We start from the raw sequence: 26932 nt of genomic DNA, 5'->3' as shown, positions 1-26932 counted from the left end.
CAACATAAATGGACAAAAAACACAATGGTGATATCAGACTTGTGGGATGCTTTTCTCATTGTATTATTTAATATCATGAATATAATATTGCTTTTTTTTTCTCTTTTGAAATATTGGAAACAGTATCACATTTTCATTGACAAACCCAAAACTCTGGCCACAAACATGGGCAAAGCTTTGATTGCTGGTACAGTCGTTTCCTTCAATGTGTTGTTTTCTTGACATTTTCTACGTGTCTTAATTGACATGCTCGTCTGTCTATGCAGCGCTCCAAAGCCATCGCGGTTCCTGCATAACAAGGAGAGCTGGAAGCAGGAAGACCGTTCCAGCTGACCTTTTTGTCAAGACGGGAGCGCTTCTCAAAGTCCTGTTTAGCTGGCCATGTCGGACAGGTTTACCTTTTCGTCTGCGTGTATAGGTAGCGTGAGCGGGGTGAGGGAGGGGATGCGCAGCGAGATCTAAATGTCAAGAGTAGGTTTGCTCCATCTACCTCGTCCCCGCTTTAACTCGCTCGCCAACTCACAGCTTGGTGTCCGGGAACTTGAACGTCGGGGCGAGCTACACAAGGAGAACACCAAATGTTAACAGACTCAACAAGACCACGCACGGTGGGTGTGTCACCTGCGTCACGCCCGGCCGGACAACTTGCTTCATATATCTGCTGCTGCTGCTGGAGTCAGGTCCGACTATCAATATTTACCTTGGAAATTAGATGTATAGCTCAAATTTGGACTATATATTGACAAGTGCAATTGCAATGCCTGCAATTTTAATTCTAGGGGGCTTGTCTAAAATAAGGCCCGGTGTCACACCTGCCCATCCGCCATGAGTTGCCCCTCCCCTACTAATTAAGAACAATTACAAAATGATTTTCACTTTACCAGGATTTGTCTTAATCTGAAAATGATTTCATACAAATAATGGTGACGGGCACAATTAAATAGCACTGGTTTAGACCTCAGAACTTTTGCACAAACCTTTTCTCAAAGTGCATCGCTCAGGTGACAGGTTTAGAGGAATATTTCCATTCTGGACTGCTACCAACAGAGGGCGCAGTTATCGTCAGAGTGGTCGAAATCAATTCTTAAAGTAAAGCTTTTGTAGTGTTAAATTTTTAACATTTACAGAGTTGAGGTGGAATGGATTTTCTTCTAGGAAGTTGCATTGGGCCAGGCCCAGCTATAGTGATGCATAAACAGGCTATTATAGATCAAATCAGGAATCATTTAGTGTTTTTTTTTTAATGTTTGGTTGTTTATTCTGGTATTTTTTTCAGTAGTGACGTCACAAAATCAAAATCCAAAAATAAAGCAAAACCGAATTAATACCTTAGATGCTCATCACTAAGCTGAGGTTTCACATCGAGGTATAACTTGTTCTGCACAACAGTTTTGGTTGATCTACGAGGATTCATGATCATTTCTGGACACGAAAGCCACCAAAAGAGTGCACAATTAATTCAGGCCGGCGTGTTTGCTGCCTTGATGGCCTAACATAGAGCTCAAAATCTAAAGTGAAACACAAAAGAAGTTTTATAGAAGAGCATTTTTGAAGAGCAATAAAACATTTGCAATTAAGTCAAACCCAACCATAGTTTGACCAAAACCAGCATAGGAACCAAACAGAAACATCTTTTCTGTGGTGAAAGACAAAGACAAACGTTTATCCTTTACATGCTAATAGGCATATAGATTTTGCACAAAAGTATTTTCAATTTGAGTCACTCTTCAACTTTTGGTGGTTCCATCGTAGAGGTGTAATAGATTTCAATACCATGGTGCCTTGAGATACCAGTGACCCAACTTCTGTTTTTCAAGATACCAAATTCTTTTTCTTTTTTGGGGAGTTAGGCAGATATAATTAGTAATCATTCTTCAACGAAGAGGCCTCAAGCTATTTATTTCTACTCTTAGCTGTAACTTACTTTCAAAACAAAGATTAAACAGAGAATTACACATCCATCCATTAATTGTATATAAACAAACACAGCTAATGATAAGATACAATGAAAAAAGTCCATACAGCCTCATGGACTAACAATTAGCATCTATGTGGCTCTGTTGTCTTATGGTGCCGGCTGTTGGCCAAGGTACACACACTAGAATGAGGAGCAAGTCGTATTTTTACTTCAGAATATTTCTTGAAGTATATTTTCTCATAAAAAAACACATTGCATTTTTTTCTTGCTGGAATAGTATCTCAAGGCATCACTGTATTTGCTGCCTTCGAAATCAAAATTGAAACTCAAAGAAGAGCTTGTTCAGAACGAAAACTGAGACGAGTGGAAGACAAACAGTGAGCTTCCGCCATCTCGCAAAATTAACATGTCAATAAATCCGCGTCCATCGACTTGGGTACCCTGGGAGCCGTATTTGGGTTTAGGTTAGGCTTATACGAAGCTCTGAACGTCTGGCTTAAATAAATGTCTTGACTTTACCCGTCCTTGCTTTGTAGCCATACGAGCAGGTTGCCATGGTGACGCACGAGACAGGTGAAGATGCATGACGGCGGGATGAAGATGGACGGACGGTGGGATGGAAGCGGCTGACCTACTGGGGACGTTCAAACCGAGGCGATGGACGGACGGACGGAACTGGATGAGAGACGCCATACACACACACACACACACACACGCGCAGACAGACCGGCCCGACTTGCCACAGGCACCAAAACAGGGACAAAACATTGCAATCATGCATCACCAGTGGAAGCTAACAGTCAGAACACGGTGGCCAGTAAGCAGCTGTTGATACTGTGCCACACAAACACGCACGGCTCACCTTTAACAGTCTGCCAACACACACAGGGACAGTGGGCGGAGGTGGCAAAAAGTGTGTTGTCGCCACAATGACATCTTTCAAACAAAATGAAACTGTGTGTTTGTGTATGTGTGTATGTGTGGATCTCAGCATAGCAAATCCATTCGTTATCACCACAACACACAACAAATTATTTGGTTCCTCTTGAAATGTGACGCGACACACACGTGGCGTGCTAGACATTTAAGCGTGATAATGAGATGTTCATTTCGGGGAAAATGCGTGCTCGGGCCCTCCGTGATTTTTCGGGGCATGTTTGGATTCCATTTACAAAAATCGTCTCACATGATGTTTTAGCCGGCCTCGGCCTATCAAAAGAGTATCACAAAACGGATGCCTCGGCTGAAATATTCAAAGGGATAGTGCCATGTGTCAACACAGTGTTTGTTCTTCTTTTTTTTTTTTTTTTTTTACTTGGTTTTGTCTCTCGGTGCTACCGTGATGCTGAGAGGCACAGGGCAAGTTACAAGGCCAGAGCAGAGACCCCCACAACCCCCCCGTCCCCCTCAGTCTCTCACTCAAGTGTGTTGGAAGCGTACAGTCTTGGGTGGTGTTCACGGGGGGCCATGACATGACATCGGGCTGCCGACCTCCTCAAAGTGCAGCAAAGTGTGTTAGTGACCCATCCAGCGCGTGTGTGTCTGTGCGTGTCTGTGTGTGTGTGTACAAATGCATAGAAAATAACAACAAAAACAAAACTGCTCATTGGTTTGGCATCCTGTTCCTCCTCATAGTCTCACAGTGGTAGATGCCTGGTAAGACAAGAGAGGCTACACACGGACAAAGAAAAACAAAAAAAAGAAAAGTCCAAAAATGAAAAATCCTTTGCTTTGACATAATTTACAAATAAGCAACCTCTGCGATCTATCAAGGGGTTGGAAATGCAAGGAAAAAAACGAGCTCAGTCCAGGGAGGGGGCAACCCCAGCCGCAGTCAGGGGGAGGGGGTGGGGGTGGGGTATCCTCGTAGGAGGCTGCTGGGCAGAAAAACAAAACGTGGAGGTGCAGGAGGAGGCAGCCCTGAGGGGTGGCTACACCGTCACAGTGAGAAGGCACGGGGCTCCAACTGTGCGTGGATTGCCAACCGGATGCAAGGTGGAAGGGGGGCACGGGTTGTGGGAGTCTGATTAGGAGAGAGAGAGAGGGGCCTCAGAATATGGTGGTCTCGTACTTGGTGCTGACGGGCCGCCTGTTGGCGTCGTGCTGGTCCAAAAGCCAGGAGGTGCTGCCCAAGGAGTGCATGTCGGCGTCCATCTCCAGGGGGTCGATCTGCCGGGTGGAGCAGGAGGAGGAGGAGGGGGAGGAGGAAGAGGGTATTGGAAAGGGAAGGGTGGAAGGGACGAGAGGGATTGTGTGAGACGGGTGTCAGCGGAGGAGGCTTCCCCTCCACGGCCCGGCGATCGATCAGCGACCGATCGCAGGCGCTCGGGGCTCAATCCACCACATGGATGATTGACGGGCTCCGCGGGCCGCCGCAATGAGCGAACACCCCCGAAATAATGCCACAACTCAAGCAGGACAGAGACAACACTTGTTCAGCCCACACAGGACAGTGGATGAGTGGTTTGCACATCCTCACACTTCTGAGGTTCTGGGTTTGAATCTCAGCTCGGGCCTTGTTCTGGGGTGGGATGGGGGTGGGGGTGTCGCATGATCCTTCTGTTCAGTTTCTCCCGGTAGCTCCCACATTCCCATTTGGTTGACTGTCCATGTGTGAATGAGTGTCTGTATGTGCCCTGGGATTGGCTGACAAAAAGTTCAGGGTGCACACGGTTTCTTTTGCGCAAAGTTAGCTCTGAATAGGCTAAGCGTTATGAATTTTCAAATTTGGGCCTTAATTAAAAAAAAAAAAATAACTGATTATTTAATTAATCAACAGAATAATTGATCCTAAAAACATTGAATAGTTTTAGGTGATTGATTAGCTGCTCCTAAAGGTACCTAAGTCTAAGCAGATATTTTTTGGGAAATTTTTGTGTCGCTTGTCTCAAAGTATGGAATGACCTCTCGGTGCACATTAGACAACTACTGTGGAAGTTTGAAACTCACCTGACTTGTCTTGTTTTAAACTTTTTAAATTGTTCAGTTGTCTAATGTTTTATGTTCCGTTTCCTATTTAAGTGCAGCACTTTGTTTTAGCCGCTTGTTTACAAAGTGCTGAGTTGAGCGAAAGAAAATGCATAGCTAGACAAGTGGTTCGAACATCTGCCTCACAATTCTGAGATTCTGGATTCCTCTCAGGCCTTCTTGTGTCACGTCCTGTATTGAGCGACCCACAGCAGAAGGCAAAAAAACAAAAAAAAAAACATACTGACCACACATCCCACGGGCACAGCTTACACTCAGTCACCTTCAGATTCAAATGAATGAAAGCATCCACCAAGCACAACCGGGAATTCGGCTAAACTGCGACACTTGCGCTCACGTCGTCCATGAGGAAAGATGGCGAGAGGGAAATGGAATCTGTGGTGGTAGGAAAGGAAGATGATGAAGGTGGCAGCCGGGAAGGGGGTGCGTGAGCGGGTGTGCGACGGCAGCCGGGGGGTGAGTAGAGGCAAGGAAAGAGAAGGACCTGGACTCCGGGGCTAACGGAGTGCAACGGGAGGAAGGTAGGACGGTGGGTGGTGCACGTGTGACAGTGACAGCAGCGGCATTCGAGCGCGGGGGCACCCTGGTGGGCGGCGGCGGCGGGCGACAGCAGCACCAAGAAGACAAGAAGACAAGGACATGTTAAAAGACACACTTAGCATTGTGCTGCCCATGCTTCTGCAACGGTGTGCGCGCGAGGACTCTGCAACCATGCAGCTCTGCTTACCTTCTTCATAGTTACAATTCAGATCGGTCTGTTTCATTTTCAGAACTAGGCAGCTCACGAAAAGTTTGCGTAATTTCTCACTTGGCAAATGAAAATTGAAAATTGCCATGTCTCAACAGCGTGGGCAACTTCCTAAACAAACTCAATGGTGACGCAGAAAGCTGACTCCGACAAATTCAGTCCTTCGTATTAGGTAAATCCATTTTAAGAAGAACGATAGTGTCGCTACTCACTGCTGATCGCCTCATGCTGCTCCACGCCTGCGACACGGGCCGGCTGCTCTTGGTCTCGACGACCTCGGAGCCCAGGGACGAGTGGGGGATGAAGTGTCTCTGTCTGGCCTGCATTGTCATCTGGTAGGCCACCTCGAAAGCCTGGCCCAGAGTTAGGATGATCTCGTACGTCTGCGTCTGTGTAATTGCGGGAAATTGCCCAAATGGCATTTTGAGTACGACTTTTTTTTTTTCTTTAGTATACTCAGGATAAAATTGTCTTCCAAATTCTGCCAGCACTTACCACCTCCACCGTGCTGAAGACATGACAGAAATGGTGGCCACTTTTCAGGTCCTTGGTGATGTAGGCAAACGTGCACAGATCATCCGGGTCCTGGGCAGCGCAGGAGATGTTTCGGATCTCGTGCTCTGCAACTATGATCTAGCGGAAGAGATGGAAAAGAATGAAAGAAAAGGCACATGCTTTCCCAGAGGGCTTTTCGCCATTACCTTTGTGGCTGCGTCAATAAACTTGACGCCCCTGTAGGTAATGGAGAGTATAACAACAGGACCCTTTCTAGAATCCTTTGATTTCTGCAATGAAAATAATCATTCTTATTTAAAAAAAATCTGTATCCAGGTAATGAGTGGATGAATATTTTGAGGAATACTTGCCCTAATTTTAGCACAGGCATCTTGTGTGGACTCGATCCCCCGTAGATCCCTGATTATCATTGAACCTAAGTACTGCCATTAGAACACACCAGGTCAGACATTTATGGCGACTATCATCAAATGTATAATGAGGTAATGATAGGGAGAAGGTGTGTCGTTATCTCAAAATATTGAAATGATTAATTAGGTTAGGACTTACAGTTGCCTCGTACCCGCAGGCTTCCAGGATGAGCTTCTCAGGCTGGTGGTGCCAAGCGGACACAGTGGCGTAGGTAGCAGAGTGGCTCGGCGGCCGCAGGTTCACTCGAGATTCTTTGTGTCGCTCGCTGTGTCGGTCCTGCAGTGATACCAAAATCAGTATGGATAATAGATGCTTGATATCGTTGCACAAATGTAGTAAAACTTCTCGTGGGGTCACGCACTCCAGACTGTTTGAGTTTGTGCAGCAGTTTTTGACCTTTAGCCAACGCTAACATTTGGCAGTGGCAGTGAAGTTATTCTTAGCGCTTTCACCTGAGGACCAAGCTGTCAAGTCAGAGCTGCAAGAGTTCATGACAGCGGGACCCAGATGTTGGCCAGGTTCACGTGTTAAGCTAGTGACACTTTGTGACACAACAGTGCGGGCGGAAGTATACACTGAGATCTGGGGGTTCACTAGATTCAGCATTTTGAATATATAAATAAAAATAAATATATATATGAAATGGCGCATCACCATCTAATCGTGGTTATGCATCTGTAAATTGTTTCCAAGTTGGAGATTTATAGTGGCGCAGAATGAACTCTCCCCACACATCCCCGCTGAATTAAATAATAATGATTAATTGTTTGGTTAATTTTGTAAATTAATTAAGAGCATGTATTGTAAATCAAATTTTTATCTTCTGACTAATACGTTTGGACCCTTTAATGGTGCGGAAGTCACAACTTGAGGGTGTTCCAAGTTTTAAAGTGGTTGTAAAATTCTCCGAAGAAACAATGAAAGGATGTAAAGAAAACAGGAACTCACGACAGAGCGCGGCCGCTCACAGTAGGAACGCAGAGAGACGCTACCGTCCTGATCCGGTCGCCGCCGCCGGTCCGCCTCGGCCAGGGGCAGCAGCATGTCCATAGAGCGACTGGTGTAGGGGTCCATCTGGCCCAGAGGGCAAGTGCTTTGGGACAGGAGGTCATGGAACTGAGTGGGAGGAAAAAGGCGCACATCACGTGATGATACAATGTTTAGACAGCCATGTCGCTTTCAGCTTTCCTGATCTTGATCCAACATTCGTCTCCAAGAATTCTCTATGAGATTCTTTAGCTGTTACCTTCTTGGTCTGTTTCTACCAAGCGGAAAACGTTGGTTTGCTTCATCAATAAGTCGATAAAATGTTTCCGCTTTCTAAGGAAGTGAAACTGATGGTGTAGTATCATAGGTCTCACCATGATGGGAGACAGCCGTCTGGACTTGGAGGGCGCCTCCTCGTAAGGTCTCTCGGCCAGAGAAGCGATGATCCGCTTCCTGTGGCCCAGTGGACCCACCCTGATGACCTATGGCAGCAACGAGCCTTCTCAGAAGCCATTTCCAAACAATACAATGTGTGGTCTCTGCACACGCCCCTTGACTGGCCATCAATAATTCAGCCTCAATCTGTTTTACCATCAGTTTTGAATACGCTACTGTCTCGCTTCATAATTCACGAGGCATCTTTGTGCATCGTGCTTAAATAACACAGTGAGCCCATTTTGCTCACAAAATAAGAAACGCACTATAGAGGCCATAGCACAAATAGAGGTCAGACTGATTGACTCACGAGCCATGATAACCTGCTGAGTAGAGGACTAACAAACGGAATAATAATCGGAATTCATTTTAAATCGATCGCTAACCAAAACAGTCACACTTACCGGAAGCACCCGAACAGTAGCTACTTGTAACGAGACAACTGATTTGACATTCAATTATCCGTATCATTTATTCCGAACTTTGAAAGTCCTGTTTCACGTCATTGTCATTTCAATCGTCGCCCTACCTGTGCACATTTGGCTTAATGATCCCACCCTGTACGCTAGCTGAATCCTCGTTTGGTGTATTTTAAAATGCTCACCTTCTCAAAGCACGTTCCTCCTTGTTAAACTGTGATTATAGTCGTCAGAGGTTGTTAGTTTTATGGAGTCAAAAACTCTTCTGTATGGGATACATTTGCATAATTGCCTATTAGCACACTCGTGTCTGTTATTAACGTTCCGCCTACAATTAGCTCTGCCGCGACGAGATCCTCAGCAACAGACTTATTGTGCATATCTCTTTTTGTCTGAAGACTTCAATTATTCATCTCGTCTCAGGGAAGAATTGGTCTGGAAGTCTCGCATTCCCATGGGGGTTGGAGGTTGTGTAAATCCTCATAATAAAGCACTTAAGATGGCGTGCGGGAACGTAAAGCGGTTTGTAGGTCACGGCAATGCTTGATTTGCCGTGAGATGCTGCAGAGCATGGCGGCGATGTGAGGAGAAGAAGAAAAAAATAAAGATGGGACGCTTTAAGAAAGTCTGCGGAATGTAACCATGGCAACACACCGATGTTCTCAACCCTCTGCTCAGCTGAAACCAAGCTAACGAAAGAAAATACTACGAGAGGCAAACTTAATTGTGGTATTTTTGCCACAATGCATAATTGCGACTTTCTCGACAAATTAGAGTAAACCATGTGATCGCCCCAGCTAAAGTGAGTCACAAAGCAAAATATCTTTGGAGGCTTTTGAAAAAGCGCAAAGCGCCAGGGAGCGGAATATGAGGTGTCCTCAGTTGACCTTCTTTCTCCACACAACATGCCATAAACCTGAATAGATTTATAATTTATAAAGTGGACGTGAATCACTTGCTGCTTCACCTCTAAAGACCTCATCACACAGTAGCCTCTTTGGGTAAGTGGCTTCAACTTTTGGCATCAATTTGAAAGAGTAAGGTTTGGGCTGCTTACATTGATGATCTCCAGCTCCCACAGGTTCTTGACACACTCCAAGGTGCGGTAGCCACTGGACAGGAAATTGGGCAGATACTCGTGCAGGCCCAGGCCGTCTAGCCACGAGGCCAGAGATGTGCTACCGTCACATCCCAGAGCTTTGACCTGCAGCAGGAACGTCACAGGTGAGTGTCCTTTGGCCTCCTCCGGCCATATTTAACACTTCACAATAAGTCAGCCGATGGTCGATTATGGGATGTCATGTCATCGAAACTTGAGCGATGGAAACGGTGATGGGTGGTGCTCTCGTAAATGTAATTTGGTACTGGAAGTATTCATTCGTCGAGCGGCCACTCCCGACCTGTCATTTTTCCAGCGGTTCAGAAAAATGACTCTGAGCACACCCCTCACCACAAGCTCAAGATGATTTTTTACAGTCATCCATCAATTGGGCACTTTTGATCACAAGGGAGTGATCTGTACGTGCTTGAGGCCTTTCTAATGCACGATCGTGTCAAATGTCTGATCCCTCATGCAACCTGTGGGCACCATGCATCTCATAATAATACATCCAGAAACAGACAACATTGATTCCCAAACGCAAAAACTTGGAGTACCTTGGGCAGTCCGCGTGCCGCGTGCAGGATTTTTTTTCTGTGTCCTGGGTCAGTGATCCCGATGTCTCGGAGATCCTGGTCTTCCATCACGTTACTTCCCTGCACATACACAGGAAAGGCATACCAATGAACTCAATGGCCAGCTCTTCAGCCCATCCAAATACACTCTCCAACCGAATCCGATTCGTCAAAATAACTAATCCAACCCTGGGGGGGAAGAGGAATAACTCAATCTGCTCAAAGTCCACACTAAGCGAGCGAGTGGGTTAGGAAAACAGTGCAGCATCTTTTGTGTGTGTGTGTGTGTGTGTGTGTGTGTGTGTGTGTGTGCATAGCGCTTAGGGCTACGTGTGACCTGGAGCCTTTCCCAGCTGTCTTTGGACAAGAGGCCGGGCACTCCCGAGACTGGTCGGCAGCCAAAAACAGACCATGACGTTGACTGGCCAGAGGCTGAGTGTTCACGGAATGCTGCGTGCTGACCAAATCCATAGCGTACTGGCTGCAAGCATGGCTTGGGATGCGAGTGTTTAGCGCATGCTTGACACGAGGCGAGTGGGAGGACAATGAAGTCAAATAAATTGTGCATGGCGCGGCGAGATCAATGTGATGCAGTGCGACGCGTCGGGAACAAAGAAAGCCTTGGTGGATGCGTCCACAAGAGCTGCCTTCATTGACACAAGGAAAGAAACCAGGAACATTCTGTGGTTCCTAAAGCGGATCCTTATCGGGAGAGCTATAGAAATGCTTTTATATGGGCGACTATGCTATGAATTCCACTGAAAATGATAATGGAGAAATGAGAGAATAGGAGATAAGTGAATATATAATCATTCGCTCATTCCCTATTCACTATATGATGATGAAGAATAGCTAGTCGACACAAACACTGATCAAATGGAATACAGTATAGGAAAAGAAAAATTTAAATGATTCCACATAAGTCAGCTACAAAATGTACATAAATGTTCTAAACGATGACACGCAAACCCATTGATTAAGGTTAAGCCACTAACAATGTGACAGTATTAATTAAATTCAGTGACATTTATTTTGAAGAAGAAATTATTGCCACTTTGAGATTGCTTAATGTCCAAGTAAACATGAAACAAATGAGATTGTGTTATTTTCTGTTACGATGATTGTACTTCTACCCAAGTACTTTACTTCTGCCAAACAGCTACTGTATCAAGTGAATAGGGAGTGATTTTGAATGCAGCCGGAAAATGTGCATCTAAGCGTTTTTCCCTCCCCAGTGCTGCTGTACTGCTGCATATTGATTGTTTCAAGCCAAGAATGTTAAAATGTTCCGTCTTTGCTTCATCCCGCTGGCTTGGCCTCAAAGCACCACTGCAGCCCGATTAATAAAAGGTCGCCAGCCATAAATCCAGGATAGGAGCCTGAAATAGATTCTCCCCACTTCCACGATGCCTGGGGAGGCTCTATTTGACGTCACGTGACGGGAAAATGTACGCTTGAGTACTTGCATAGTTAATGAGCCGCACGCTGCTAGTGATGTGATTCGTGGTGGCGGCCATGCCGATGATGACGTTGATGATGATAGCGCTCTTCTATCTTGCTGTGTGTTCTGGCTAAATTAGCATCCCTCTCTTGACCCCGTACGCCAAATTATCTTTATTCCTATTTTCCGAAAGAATTTCGCAGGAGCGGCGTCACTCAGTCATGTGTTATGGTTTATGTGTTCATGTGCCAACTTAGTGGCTGTTTGGGACCTCCTGGCCACTAGGTGGCTGCAGTGTTCCCTAGATATATGTGATTAGCTTTTGACATTCAGGCCAAAGCCATGTCAAACATAAACATTTTGCTTTGGATTTCAACTTGAAGCCCTAAATAAAATTCTCTATAGGAGCCGAAAAAGGCTTGAGCATGCTCATGTCTACACTGAAGCGTTTTTGTTGAAAGCTGCACGATTACATGCAATATTTACGATATACAGACACGAGACAAATTTACAACGAATATAATTCTCAGTAGACAATTTGCCACATTTGCTCGGACATCAAGGCAACAAGTGTTAGCACTCTAAAAAATACTAAAATAAAGTTGACACCCGTAGAAGGGACCGACGCTGGGCGACCCACTTCCGGCGGAAAATGCTAATCGTCGTGTAAAAATGATGAGAATGAGCACACAGCTGTTTATAATTCATGATCCCTCAAAAGCTGCCTCTTGGCGCACTCGTCACTGGCCACTGAACGCCTCAGCCAGCACTCATGCGCTTGCTTTCTCTGCACCGTGGGCCAGGCCGCTGGGGGGAAACTTCTCATCAAGAGCCGGACGTCATGGCTGTGACTCTTTGCCCAGCATGAATTCTCAAAATGCACTTTGCAATTGATCTACTTTTAAGCTCTTACACAGTGCCAAGAAGCTGAGTTTTAGTTGATTTTATATTTTGGGTCAAAATTTTAATTAGATTAAATTCAATTCAATTTTTTTTTAATTTTAGGATGAAACTAATGCTGTTGATTTGTAACATGCCCTTTTTTTATGATATATCCAATCACAGCAAGGTGTGTCAAAGTTTGAAAGCGGTTCTAAAAAGCACTGCCCCCTACCGGAGAACTTTTGCTTGTTGACATTGACAAATCTGGAAGCATGTTAAAAGGGCACGCGATGAAACATCCGCCCCGTCTACCAAACTGGTCTGACCTTTGCCGTTGTTTACAAGCATCGCATCGGCGTTCTTTTAGCGCAGCTCGCTAAGCCCATCATTTATCTCACCGATGTGTCAGGTCCAGCAGACACATGAGGCATCATACACAAATGAACATCAGAATGCTTAATGAGCCATAGTCTGCATCACATTATGTTTGGGAAATCTTCCCTCTTGCACAGAATCATCCAATCTAACACCGAGACGCAGTTTTTCAATTTCACATTTGTCGTATATAAATCGGTTTGAATGGAAATCCGCTAATGACATACATACATGGGAGGGATATATTGGTTGTGAACTTAATATTGACTAATGTTGGTCAGATACATGGTGGGGCAAGTGGGACAGCGCCTCAGCAGATCCAGCAGTTATAGCCATAGTAGTGACTCGTTTGCGAAATTAATATACAGTACACAAATCACTCAAAATGCTTTGAATCTCCTAAACACAAAGCCTCCTAGCACTCAATAAGTTCCAAGTGTCCGTGGAAAAAATGTGCCAAACAATACGTTTTGAAATTGGTCTTGAATGCCCAAAATGGTTTTGCTCCTACAATGGGTTTTGTAAATCAAAGCAACGCCACTGAAAAATGTACAAAAATAAAAGGGGTCATGGAGCAGCTTCCCTCCACGCCTCTTCGCCGAGCTGCGGCGTGACAAGGTGACGTAACCCAACAGCAGCTCAAACGCTCGCTCTGAGCCCCCCAGGGAGCCGTTATTTACGCCGCGGCGGCCATGGTTTGACCCGGGGAGCGAACCACGTCAAAAAACTGTTATTTAGCAAAAAAAAATCAAACATGATAATGCTTTCAGTCATGCTGCGCGCAGTGAGGTGCAGTTAAATCAACTGATTATTATGTAATTAAGGTGGGCGGAGGCCATGACGATGAGCTTACTTTCCGGATGCGCCAATTTGCTTGGGAATCATGACCAAAAAAAAATGTCTTAACAACCTCTTCTGCCTTAGTGTCACATAACAGTCATGTTAATTTACATCATATATGCCCCGCCGTCGTTTTTCCAACTATGACAGCCTGACTGGGTGAAGATCCAGAGCCACTTTCAAGTGATGGCTCGACTACACCCTGTTCATCGTTAAAAAGCCCAAAGGTAAGCAGAACTGCACTGAGTGTGTCTGTAGCGTGACAAAAGATTGCATTTGTGTTTGGTTTAATATATGATGTGTTGCCTTTGCAAGATAAAATGCTTTTGCTGTATTTACGGACACTTGCACTTTTTACCCCACGCTCTGGGGAAGCCAGCAGCCCACTGTCACGCATACACTTACTGGAGAGATGACAAGGGACAGTTGTAAAACGTATGCTCCGCCCCCGCTTGTCACAGTAACAAAAGCCGTACTCGCCATTGGCTCCGCAGTAAACGAGGAGTAGCGAGCCAGGCCCCTAAAAACGTGTCAAGTGTACATTGATTCTTGAAAGTCACCAGAATAGTGTTTTAAAGAAATTCACAAACGTATGCCTCTTTTCAATGTGTGAAACAATCACACCGGTCGTAACGGGAGCATGCAGAGTTTATCTGGAAGAAGCTGCAGTGCATTAAAAGTGAGCTCCATTTAGCTGCAAAGACAGTGGAATGAGATCATCTCATTTTTAATGACGGGGAAAAAGTTAATGGCTTTTGAGGGCTGTTTGTCATGGCAATGAGGGTGGCCTATGCTCCCGCTTGGGAAAAGGAGGATAAGGAGGTGTTGGAGGGAGGGGGGGCACGGTCACTCAATCTGCGTGCTCTTCACCTCAGTGCATTGCAAAGAAGAGGAAGAAATACATGTGCATTAACACTACTTTGCATTATTTTATCAAATAACTATTTTGTAATATAAGAAAACAGAACGTTAACAATTTTGCGTATATTGTTACTTTTTATTTACTGTACGTGGTAAAGCCAAAAATATTTGTAAAAAAAAAAGGAAATTTTGAATACATATTAAAACAGTTTTTATTTATTTCATAAAAAGGCTGCTTTAATTGTGTTAAAAAATAAATAAGCTAATTTAATACATTTCATTCATTTATTTGTTACATAATTTTGTTGTTTTATTTGTTCTCTTTGCTCTATTTAACTTTATACAAAATTTTCTTTCATTTATCATTAAATAGTTCATTGATTTGCTGTGAATAAAATATTTTACATATAAAAATGCTATATTCACCCCCATAAATAAATCAGTTAATTGAATGAATGTAAATAATAATAATCAAGAATGTGGAAATATTTTTGGCAATTGCACTATTAAATAACTGCTTGATTCATTAAAAAAGAAAGACTTGTGCACTAAAGTTAGCCCGCCCCCGATGTGGTGGATGGGCGGAGGCAGGCAGGGGTGACAGGAGCAGGAAGCAGAGGCCTGAGGGTTTGGTCCAGGTGACTCACCATGAAGCGCAGGTCGTCAAAGCCGTTGAGCAGGAACTTGCCCTCGTACTGCGGCAGCCCGGCTCGTTCCAGCCACTCGCCCACCGGCTGGTCCAGGGCTTTGCCGCACGCCCCATCTGCCGAGAGAGGGAAGCGCTTGAGCAGCGAGAAGCCGTTGAGCCGGTAGCAGCGGCACTCGGAGGACGACACGTGGCACTGCCACATCATCCTCGGCCAGCGCGGGCAGAGCCGAGTGCAGCAGCACCAGGCCGAACTCAGGGGAGGCAGGGTCCGAGGTTGGAAAAATAACAGGAGGGTTCGGGGATAGGTCGACGGGGCTCCCACCCCGCAGCGGGCTACCGCACCGGAGGAAGGGGAAGGACAGGCTAACGGCTTACGGTCAGCCGAGAGTGAAGGGAGAGCGGGGAACCCGGCTGACAGATTTGGGCTAAACTGGGCCCACCGAGCACCGGAGAGGCAAGCCGCTCCAAAGACATCACAAAAAACATTGGTATTCACACAGCAACACACTCTATCCCTAAAGTCGGGGTCGGGGGGTGGTCACCACATACTTGTAAAGCTCTGGCTGAGTCCCATGGCTTCATTGGTCAAGCGCTTTGAGAGCTAGGGCACGGCTCGTACGAGCAAGGTAGCAGCATTCTTAAAGTACACTTGAGGTACCGGCGCGGTCATTTTTCGGCAGGGGGGGTGTGAGCGAGCCACAAAGGTTAAGTAGGTAGTTGGGCGTATTTGTAAAATCCTGCAGGAGCGGGCGCTTCCTCAACTCCTGAATTTCATAATCCCGAGTGGGAGGTTGGGAGTCCTGGGAGGCATTCAGACGACGACGCTCGTCCCCCGGGGCGTCCGCGACGTTGACGAGGAGGAGAAGAAGAGGAGCACCGCCGCAGCCCACCTGGCTCCTTGGCCGCTTTGCTGCATGCCCGTACGGCCCTGCTGGAATGGCGGTTAAGGGGGGCACACGGAGCGCCTCACTGCTCACAGGGCATGCCGTCCCGCCTGGCCGCTTTCCCGATCTGCCTCAATCTCCCGCCGCCGCTGCCGTCCTCCCCCACGACTGGAAGCAAAGATCATGCCCCCCTCACTCCCTTCCCTCCTCTCCTCCTCTCCTCTGCTCTCCTCCCTCCGTGTCTATACCTTGGCTCTCATCCTTGCTCTTTTGAACACCCTCCCAGTCCTCGTCTCTTGCGCTTTCTGCGCAGCCGATCTCCAAGCCCCGCTTTTTTTCCGGATCGCACTGCAGGGCTGCCGTATGGGGTGCTGCTCCACGTAATCACCCCTCCTCGCCTTACCCTTTCCTCACTCGCTCGCTTTCTGTCTCACATGAACACACACACACACACTCCTTTTTCTCTCTCTCTTGCTCTCTAACTGATTAGAAATGCACATGCAAGAGGCGCTCTAATCTTGCTGGTGCAGAAAGGACACCACAGGTAGAGTGGAGAAAAAAAGGGAAACGCTGCATTGACTGTCATGTTCTAAGGTGATGGAACGGGGTTAACTGGAACAAAGACAAAAATGTGCACGGGGGTTGATGGAGGGACTGCAGAAAGTGGCTTGAACAGAGCAAGGAAAACAGGATGAAACGAGGAATATAATTACTTCATTTCAAATCCTGCTATGGTGGAAATTTATGGCTTCTTAATTTGACACACCACAGAGTAAAGTGTCATTTTACAAGGTTGCCAAGTTGGAATGATTGCGGAAAAAAAACGCTCAGTATACAAAATGAGGTGACAGAATTGTGACAAATCTTTATGGGCGTGTTCCTTGAAAGCACTGACACCACACCCCGCTCACCTTGACATCATCAATCAAATACGGCTGGGCGGAATGAAAGAACCTAAACCTATAAGTTACAATATTTTATTATATATTTTTTAAAGTTAATACTCTAAAATTGTTTGGGAAAAAGAAATATTTTGAGAAAGCACACGCATATTTTGCCTTGATTTAGATGTCTTTAATCTCGGTTTGATATTTTCTGCACAGTGAGAGTGGGTTGCATGACAGACAGGAGTCAAACTCCTGTCGTGTCGGACCACATTCTCACGTTATCCGCTCAAGAACACGCTCGCAGGTTGGATCTTATGTAAAAAGGAAAAAAAAAAAAAGAAAAACACGCAGAGTCTGGGGAGACTTTGATCTTAATCGCATTAAGTATTACTACAATAGCTCCAAACCTAAAAATAAACACGGTATGGTATACTGCGCATGCTATATTGAATAAGAAGCATGTCGATTGTTTAGTGGCTTACGCGGGTTAGCAGATCCAAACACGATTTGTTTCTATGGTTCAGACAGAAAATGGAAAAACGCAACAGGAGTCAGCAAAAAACAAGCTAACGCTTAAATAATTCATCAACGAGGGACATGCACCAAAAAATGTGTGTTTGGAAGTACAACCTGACGGAGAGCAAATCATAGACAAGATCAATTTTCTGAACATAAAGCAATGGTCAGTAAATGCAGGATGAATTTCATTTACCAAAAAAAGATGACAAAAAAAAAAAGCAACTGTGGTTTTAGAGCCGTTTAAACATTTACAAATTTTCTCTTCATTGAAGACTAATTTATCTTTGCTGTTTGCCAAAATGTACATTAGGTACTTTTAAGAATGTAAATTTTCTTAAGTGTGTGCGCCTATATATGTGTGTGTTTGTGCGTCAGTCCGGTGATTGACAGGTAATCAATCCAAGGTGTCCGCTGGGATGTGTTCCAGCCGTACGTATAGTAGCAAATAAATAGATGCATGGAATTTTTTAATGATTTTGCTATTAAATCCAGTTTGAGCTTCTTGCCGCATAAGTATCAAGGCAGCGGATATCCCAGCATGCGTTGCTGCTCTCTGCGGCGGCCATGGTGGTTGGCGTTATCTGAAGCGGGATTATAAAGACTTTCAAGCCGCCCACAATCAGCCTCCTGGATGGCGAGTGAGGAAGGCCAAATTGGCTCTCGAGTTCACGTCCAATTTGATTGGCAGGCCGTGCTGCTTCTGCTCCAGGTTTTAGTGATGAGGTAAAAAAGGCCAAGGCCGGGGTGGGCGGGTTGTGACCCACTAATGCTCATCAGTGGCTGAGAAAGATGAGGCCGTGCATGGGCGAGTTAAGATGCTAATAGCGAGTAAGAAGGATCTAATTGTAATTCAGCGTGAGACCCCCATAGCTTGACTAAAGGGCTTTTTTAACGCCAGCGCATCCAGACAAAGCCTGTTAAAAATATCAACCACCCCTTCCCGTAATTTCCATTGCTTTGGGATAACAAGGGTAACATCATTATGCTCTTGCAGGGTGGAAAGTGGGCCACAATCATGATGGATTGCATACTTTCTTTTTTAACAGCATCACTTTCATACGAACCTTTTTCCCTGTGAGCTACAGTCCCCTCTAAAAGTATTGGAACGAGGTTAATTTTCTTGTTTTTGTTGGAACTGAAGGAATTTATATATGGACGATAATTGTTAAAGCTACGCAGGCGTACGCTAACTTGGTCGCTTGCCAGTTAGGAGGAGACAACGGGGCTCAAACCCGCATTTGTTTTTATCAGAAGTAGCGGCGGCTCCTTGTCAACACGTGAGGAAATGAGCAGCAAAGCTGAATTAATTCAGGGAAACTGAGGACAGGATTTTATTTATTTCATTTTTTTATTTTACATCAGCGTGTGTGTGTGTGTGTGTGTGTGTGTGTGTGTGTGTGTGTGTGTGTGTGTGTGTGTGTGTGTGTGTGTGTGTGTGTGTGTGTGTGTGTGTGTGTTTGTCCACAAACTGTGCACTGTTAATACTTGCAGTCGCTCTGTTTTAACCTGATTTACATGCAAGAGCATTGCTCGAGTTGTCCTCGGAACACCCCAGTGATTTTGTTTTTTCTCCAAGTGACTCACGCATCTGACGGTCTATTGATATCCATACATTGTGTCGTCACTCGCAGGACGGCGCTTCATCTTCCTGAAACGTTAGCGCGTGACACACATTTGAATAATGGCAGGGAAAACGCAACGGCGCTAACCTCCGGAGCAGCAAACGTGACTCAGCTGAATGTGGGACACTGGCTTATAAATAGTGCACGTACACCTATGTTATATGTCATGCGTGTGTCTGTTGAGGCGGAAAAGGTGAACAAACACATTGCATATTCTCGTTTATGTAATCCAGAATAACCCTAGGCGCTCGGGTAGTTCTTCGAACCAAGAATGCTCAAGAAATGGGGAATTTTGAGAAAAGGGTGATGAGAACCACAGCAGGACGTTTCAAGGGAAGAGGGAGACATTATACGATTGATTGTATTGAAAGCCGCATACACGACGCACCATCAGGAGTCAATATGGTCCGCCTATCAAATCTGGGTTTACTATCATATTCCCAAAATATATTTTCCTTCATTTCTCTGCAAGCATCTATAAAGATGAGCATTTGGTGCAGCTCCAAATAAGGATAGCGTTTTCTTGGCAGTCTGTGTTCTATCCGAGCTTAGTCTCAGGTATATCAGATCTTTTTTTTAACAGCAATAATAATTCGGGCTGATGTTATCAGCGACAAGGTCGAGGCGTACCGTGCCCGGCGCATAAACCCGACTAGGCTATCATAAATGCGGCGCTGAGCAATAAGAAGCTCTGTAAACGCTTCCTGACTAAGTCTCACTTAATCCCCAAGCCCCCACTTGTCATTTCCTATTAGCACACCAATAAATTATGTTCGTTTCTCTTGGGGTGGTAGGAAGGTGGAGAAATAAAAATCACTGCGTCTTTTGAATAAAATTGAGGGGGGGGGGGGGGGGGAAATGTTACCTGAGCTCGCCTGTTTCTTATCTGACGTCCCGATGCCGGCGCCGATCAGGTCCATGATCTTCTCAATCTGTTGGGAAATAAAACAACGTGTCATATTTCATTTTAATGGAAATGTCAGCAACGTTTAAAAACTGATTTAAACACATAAGGCGGTAATGCTCAAAAGGCTGTATCCCTGGCAACCAGGGGCAGACGGCTCTTTTGCCCCACACAGCAGAAATAGGCGAGCGTTAGCCAATGGGACAAGGATATTGACGAGACAGACTCTCCGATAACAGCACTAATAATGCGCTAGTAATGTCAAATATAATTCACTGCTCTGCGTTTACTTTGTAATTTATAGCTCAGTTCTTGTCACTTTTGTATAAAACTTGAAAGGACAAAAGTTGTGTCTGACATTCATGAGGAATAATCCAATTTCAATTCCAATCTGTTTTATTTATTATTTGACAATTTATTTATTACTCAACACTTAATTTATCTTGGCCTTTTTTTATAGCATTCAGACAGCTACGTAGCGTGTCCCACATTGATATGAACGTTTGCTACGTATGTTCGAACAGCCGGGGGCAAATGTTGTACATGTATGCGTTCCTTGCGCCCTCATAATTCCCAACAGGATTTTTCAAGTCATTTTTTATGCAAGCTTTCTACGTGTACAGTAAATATGTTTCCATATAGATATAGAAACTTTACATAAACTTGAAATGAATTGTGTAAATATACATGAGAATGTTTCACTGGGAGTTTCTTAACGTGCCCACAGTTGACAAATTTTCTGATAAGCCCGGAGGAGGGCAAGAAAAAATAAAAAATGACCAGGTTGCAATTGGATGTTGAGTGGGCAACATTATTGATTAAAAGAATGTCATTTGGTGAGTTTTGCGCCATGTTGATGCTCCAAAAAGGTATTTCAATAATAATCAAAAATTTTCAAGTGAGACTTTGCTCGGGCCTTAATGTTTGGGAATACGTATGTGGTAATGTAAAATATTTAGCACTGTATGTGCAACTCATAATGACATAGGCAAGCACTTAAATAAATCATCACACCCTCCCACTGAAGGGACATTTTGATGACAGACTCCGATAAAGGTGCACTTTGGTTGCATGTGATGTCATACATGTACGTGTGCGTACTGTATGTGCTTTAGAATGTAAGTGGGCTAATTCAAGGAGTGAATATGAGGTTTGCGTTGCTTGAGGCGCGGTGTGCCACGCGTCCCACGTGCCCGCCCGCCTGCCTTCCAAATGAATCAAGGCTCAGCTTGCACAGTGTTGATGCCACCAGCAGCCAACCAGTGCATGGGGCTTTTTCAAACACTAAATATTACATCACACAAGCCTGCCGCTAGTGCACGGACGGCCACGCACACAGTTGTTTTAGCCTACCCAAACCGGCACTGAGAATACAAAACGACCGCAGTGTATTATTTGTCTTATTAAAGCTGCCAAAACAACACAGTCATTTTGTGCAAAAAATAGAACAGTCCAATTAGGTCTTTTTTTAGAGCAGAGAAACGCTTGTGTTTAACCTTTAAAGCCTTCCAGGATGTGTGAGGTTCAATCAACTTTTTTTTTTATGAGTAGTCGACTGTTAGCAACTAGTTTTGCTACAATTCAAAATTATAATCAGAGTCGAAAAGTATATATATCCGAGTGCATATACAGTATATAATGTTCAGATACATATAAACCAAATGTACAGCAAGTAACGTCTTTCATTTGTACTTGATTATCCTGTATTATAAATATTATATGCACATACAGTATACATTATATATGTATGTACACAGTGTATGTTGTCTTTCATTGATACATAACTATTATGTATTCTATAATATACATCATTATTATTTCATATGTACCTGTGGCTAACAAACAGCGTATTGAGTCTATGTTGCTGAAATACATAAGCGCAGTCAGTGGCTGGGCCAACGGAGGGACGGACGGATGGACAGATGGATGGATATCTTTAGTGAGTCAGTGTGTGCGTGTGTAATGTTGTCATATGGCTTCCCAAGATAATACACACAAATATTTAGCTTTGTGCACAAATAGCCCAAACGTGTCGCGCACACCATCAGAGAGTTGGGGAGCAGCTGCAATAACAGGATGCCCTTGAGAACAGGACACCCCACCCAGCGCAGCCTGAATAAACACTGGTGTCAAGGAGAGAGGAGGCAGGCTGGCTAGCTGGCTGGCTAGCTGGCTGGCTGGCTGGCTGGCTGGGGGATAAGCAAGGGTCTGCATGTGATGACACAATGACGACTTATGCACAAACACAAACTTCAACGTGTCCGCCAAATGTCAAGTGGATGATCAAGAGTGGCTGTGACCTTGTTGACGTCAAACACGAGTGTGAGTTAGTTTAATTCATATATTGTTTGAAATTGACTTTCTAGGTTTTTACTTTTTGCATAAACACTTTACTTGAAAATGTCAAGCCAATTATACAACATCACGACACCTTTTATGTTGGTAATATTTTTTTGTAGTTGTCATTGTACTGCTGATGAAAATAAGCAATCATCATCAGTTAATCCTTAAATATGTACCTAAGCTGGCAATAACAGTAGCAATTACCAAAATAAAAAATAGAATTAATACTTGTATTTATTATTATTTATTATTGTCATGAACAAGATGACTTCTCTAAACGTTTATATTTTTACATTATCGTATTATTGCAATGCTTTTGTTTAACATTTTTTTACTTGCATGTTTATAATGATAATTTATATTTACATTATAGTACACAATTTGTAGTACATGTTCATTATTGTCATCATTATTGTACAATCAATGTTAAGGGGAAAAAAGTTTTAGTAGTCATTATTAAATAAAACAGTCATAATAATGATGATAATTATTTTTGCAGCCACTGCCTTCAAACCTCTTTCTGAATATTCTGGCTGCTGCTTTTGCTCTCGAGATTTGCCATGGTTGACGCTCGCCACTGCCCTCGATGGTGAGCGAGGGTAGTGTTCGTAACACTGAGTGGATGTGTCATGACAGCAGAGGCCCAATTAGCCCTGGATGCTACACGGCGAATGCCGCCAGTCACCGAGTCGCTTGCACGCCAGAGCGGCGGCCCGCAGGTGTTACCATGGCAACCTCCGCGGGACTTCCTTCCTCACTTTTCCAAAACGCAACGCCTTGCCCGCTTCCCACACTAATCTTGAGTCACCCCTTTTATCGGCCTCCGGTCGTAGTTTCAAAGCCAGATCGTGAATTACCTCATCCCACTCCGAGGCGAAGGAAGGCATTCGCTCCTTGGAGGGCTGGCTCTGCTTGCACTTGGACACGGATCCGCTCCGAGCAGTATGACCTCCGTCATCTTCCCCGAGCGGCGGCACCAGCAAGTCCGAGTCCGACTTGGACAAACTTCGGGTCAGCCTCAGGTTGACGGCGGGCGGCATCAGCCCGGCTGAAACCTCGCCAGGCTCCTTCTTGTCAGTCGGGATGGCTTTAGAGGGATCCATACTTGGCGTGCATAGCGCCATTGTTTTATGCCAGGGTAGTTCCTTCTCCAGCTCTACAAGGAAATCCAGGATCTGTCAGTGCGTGCGGAGTCTGGAAGACAAAGATGAAGTCAAGTGGAGCAAAGTGGAGAGAAAGGGAATGGAAGTGGAAATGCGAATCAGCAAGGTCCACCCCCTGATCGTATCCTGTCGCCTTCCCCTGCCTACTCCTTTGAGTCACATTGCTCCACGTGTCCAAGGAACATTCCCAAAGAGGAAACGGAAAGATTGTTCGCAGGAACATCGTTTTTCATTTAGATGGGGAAACTTTAAGATATCCAAATTCAACCTGACACAAACATAACCTAACCCTTATCTCTGACACTCGCTCTAACTCAACCCTAAAACTGAAGTCAACCATTAGCACCCAACTTTAAACCAAGCCCTAAAAATTAGTGCTAACCGTGCTTCCTCTTAGGTCGTTAGATTTTCCTTCCATGCATGAGCTAACATCCTTTCCCGAGAACATCCCAAGATTTCTGCCACAGACTGAGAATCCCAGAAGCATCCCAAAAGCCTGGTCCTTATCCGGAGTGACAACCGGGTAATCAGGTTACTGGTGCACATTGAAGACGGGATGCCTACTTTGCCTTCTATGAATGCCTCTGCCAAAGACGCTTGAAATGGAGGTCACACTCGAGCTCCTTTACGTTCAGAGGCCAGACATGATGTCACATCTGTTACTACGGCAATATCCTAAAAAGACACATAATACACTTGTATAGACTGCGAGCTATGCAGTACTCAATTGTGAATGGCATGCACAAATGCCATGCGCGGTTAGTAAGCTAGCTAGTATGCGTGCTTACTTCCCAAATATGAATCTTCCTTTTAGCAGTGACACGGCCACTTTAGAGTGCCTCGTTGTTGAATGAGAGTGCTCGCACGTTACACGGAGAAAGGGGGACTCGTGAGAAGGTGCGGATTTGATTTGATTTCTTTAGTCAGACTTGACAGCCAATGAGTGGACCAGGGCTTCCGGCTGGTGTGGCTGCTTTTAGAGCACCTTGGTGTCTGCCGTGATTGCACGTCTGCCAAGTGTGTGATGTTTTTATGAGTTTTTCATTTGAACATTTGCTCCTTTGTTGCGATAAACATTGTTTTTCCTTTAAGCTAACTAAAAGTAACGGTAAGTCATGTTGTAGCATAACACTCAAGTGTTGATCTCGGAGCAGTGTCGCCATGACAACCTCCTCCTTCCCCCACCCCTTCTTCATCTCGGCGCTGATGCGTTTATGACGGGCCGCCATCTCCGTGCACTGTACGCCTGGGCGCGCTTGCCCTCAATCAGCCAAGCTCCTCCGCATTGCTCACCTCGCGTCTTTCGTGACCGTGACAGAGACGATGACACCCTTTGCTCCCTTGGGGTGGGCGGGGGGCCAAGTGAGGGACGATTCACGCCGCTGCGACGAGTGCTGAGTCGGCAAAAAAAAAAAAAACGCCACATCTAATGAAACCAAGTGAAGAGGAGCAAGTCTGATGATCCCTGTGGCCAGGATGAGGATGCGCACACCATATATATATACATACAAATATATATTTTAGGTTTAACAGAAAAATGTCCAACTTTTCCCACCAAAAGCCACATTCAGAAAAAAAAAAAGTCTGCAAGGACCACTTTGAAATCTCCAAGAATGTTTTTCACACGTGAAATGAGTCATGGACGTCACCACCGCAAATGGCCCACGGGCTGTAGTTTGGACACCACTGATTTAACAGCATCACGTCTTCACAGCATGTTAAGAGTGACATAGTATGAAGGAGCTGGCTGGTGATCCTCCAGGGGAAAAGACAACCGTGACACATGAACATTTGCCATGCAAGCCGCAGAGAGGACGCCACCTCCACCGAATACAGGAAATGCAACAAACACTGCATACAGGGGTCACAGCTCGCATCTTTAGGATTCGGGGTACTACAGTGTTGTCATACTGTAATCCTGCGCCTGCATAAAAAAAAAAAAAACTAAATTGCATTACACAACCTACAAATGATTAGAAGTTGTTTTAAGAAGTTTTCAATCTAGTCTACTTTTTTGTAACCAAATAGCGGCAGCAGGAGAAGGCCTTGCGCGGCTATCAAATTCCCAAACATTCCAAAACTCCAAACTTATGTTCTTTCTCACAAAGTCAAATCTTGTGAGACATTTTTGGTTATCACTGACTTTTTCTTAAATGTGATGACACCACAGAAGTCTACATTGCAAAGTCTGCTTTGCTTTAATCTTTATGGGAAGAGACTCACCTCCCCGGCAGTGTGTAAAGGATGAGTACAGTTCAAAATATGTATCGCTAATGTAATGCTTATCTATTTATTTGTGCATGTAGAGGTGTACCTAATGGAGTGTCTTCTTTGAGTATGGGAAAGTGCTTCAATTTTTTATTTCCCCCTCAGAGACTTTGAATGCTCTGATGCTGACCTCAAGGAAGCAGCTGTCCTGTTTGTCCACAAAATAACATTCCCAGAAAGACAGGAAGACGTTTCCCCGTGGTTGTCAGCGGAAAACGACCGTCTATAAATAAACAGGTAATTCGTACGAGAAGCGAACGCACGGCACAACATCGACACATTAGCGTGAAGATTGGGAGCAGATTAATTTAGCACGCTGCAGAGAATCAGAGAGGATAAGCAGCGCATGTGTGTGTGTGTAAGTGTGTGCACGTGTGTGTGTGTTGAGTTTATGTGTCAGTGAAAGGACTGGGCACTGCTCCATGTTTCCCAGTGTGCCATCAGCAAAGGAGGATGATGACAATAACCCCTGACAGATTTGAATGCCTCAAGCCAAGGACTGACCCCCTCAAGTTTTAAAAGTATATATACCAAAATTGAAGATTTTTAGGATCTCCTGAGCAGTTTTACTTTCCTGAAAAGGATTGGCAATGTTTAATATTTACCATCACAACTTCAAATTGGTGGTCGTCACTGACTGAGCTATGGACTTTGGATAATTCCACTCCTAATTTGCTAGTTGAGGATACTATCGCGAATCCAGCCCTTCCTTTTACAAACCGTTTATCCTGTTTCAGGAGAATAAACAAAAAAAGCTTGTTCACGCAACAAACTTTGTTCTTTTCGTAATGGGTCTGCATCCACCTGGCCTTAAAGCTTTTAGCCTTTCTAACTTTAACTGAACTAAAAGAATATCTCATAAAAATAGACTCTGGCCTTCACTTTGTATGTACGTGTTGCAAAGTAAAAAAAGAAATACAGACAGCACTTGACTATTCACTCGGTTTGTTACCATGGCTGCAGACAGTTTTCAGTTTTGAATGAGTGTGCTGCAATGAGGTTCATGACTGGGGAGGCACTGAAGATGTAGCCTCCCTTGCCTCCTCTGACCGCACATCCCTACCGCATACATACCCCCCGAGTCGCATTGACCCTTCGTTAACACCGCTAGGTATCTGGGTCAAGCCACTCAGGACAGAAGAGCTGGGGTTCAATCCACGCCGTTCAGATTGAGAACCAGCCGCGGTGAACTGCTGCC

At 44.9% G+C, this 26932-nt stretch overlaps 1 protein-coding gene across 14 annotated transcripts; it reads right to left on the bottom strand.

The window, feature by feature from the left end:
* Positions 1 to 47: 47 nt before the first annotated feature.
* Positions 48 to 26932, bottom strand: anks1ab (ankyrin repeat and sterile alpha motif domain containing 1Ab). Of its 14 annotated transcripts, none has more exons than XR_007484735.2 (16): positions 24760 to 26930; positions 23161 to 24141; positions 19922 to 19988; positions 15143 to 15258; positions 10079 to 10177; positions 9480 to 9626; positions 7943 to 8050; positions 7530 to 7697; positions 6720 to 6857; positions 6521 to 6592; positions 6356 to 6439; positions 6150 to 6287; positions 5867 to 6043; positions 5391 to 5489; positions 399 to 558; positions 48 to 329 (listed from the first exon to the last, which is right to left on the bottom strand). XR_007484735.2 is itself a non-coding variant. In XM_049734686.2 (16 exons), the coding sequence occupies exons 2-16, from the start codon at positions 23425 to 23427 to the stop codon at positions 3556 to 3558; spliced, it is 1812 nt and encodes a 603-aa protein (XP_049590643.1). In that variant the 5' UTR covers positions 23428 to 24141; positions 24760 to 26931; the 3' UTR covers positions 48 to 3555. The 14 variants fall into 14 exon arrangements, 10 of the variants coding, with proteins under 10 accessions (XP_049590643.1, XP_049590641.1, XP_049590642.1 ...); XM_049734686.2 differs by adding an exon at positions 3990 to 4087 and having other exon boundaries at positions 48 to 3589; positions 24760 to 26931; XR_007484734.2 differs by lacking the exons at positions 48 to 329; positions 399 to 558 and adding exons at positions 3960 to 4087; positions 5169 to 5281 and having other exon boundaries at positions 24760 to 26931.

The sequence above is a fragment of the Syngnathus scovelli genome, chromosome 11, assembly GCF_024217435.2.
Source record: "Syngnathus scovelli strain Florida chromosome 11, RoL_Ssco_1.2, whole genome shotgun sequence".
NCBI lineage: Eukaryota > Metazoa > Chordata > Actinopteri > Syngnathiformes > Syngnathidae > Syngnathus > Syngnathus scovelli.
The sequence above is the reverse complement of the archived record's forward strand: the minus strand, read 5'-3'. Positions and strand labels throughout refer to the sequence as shown.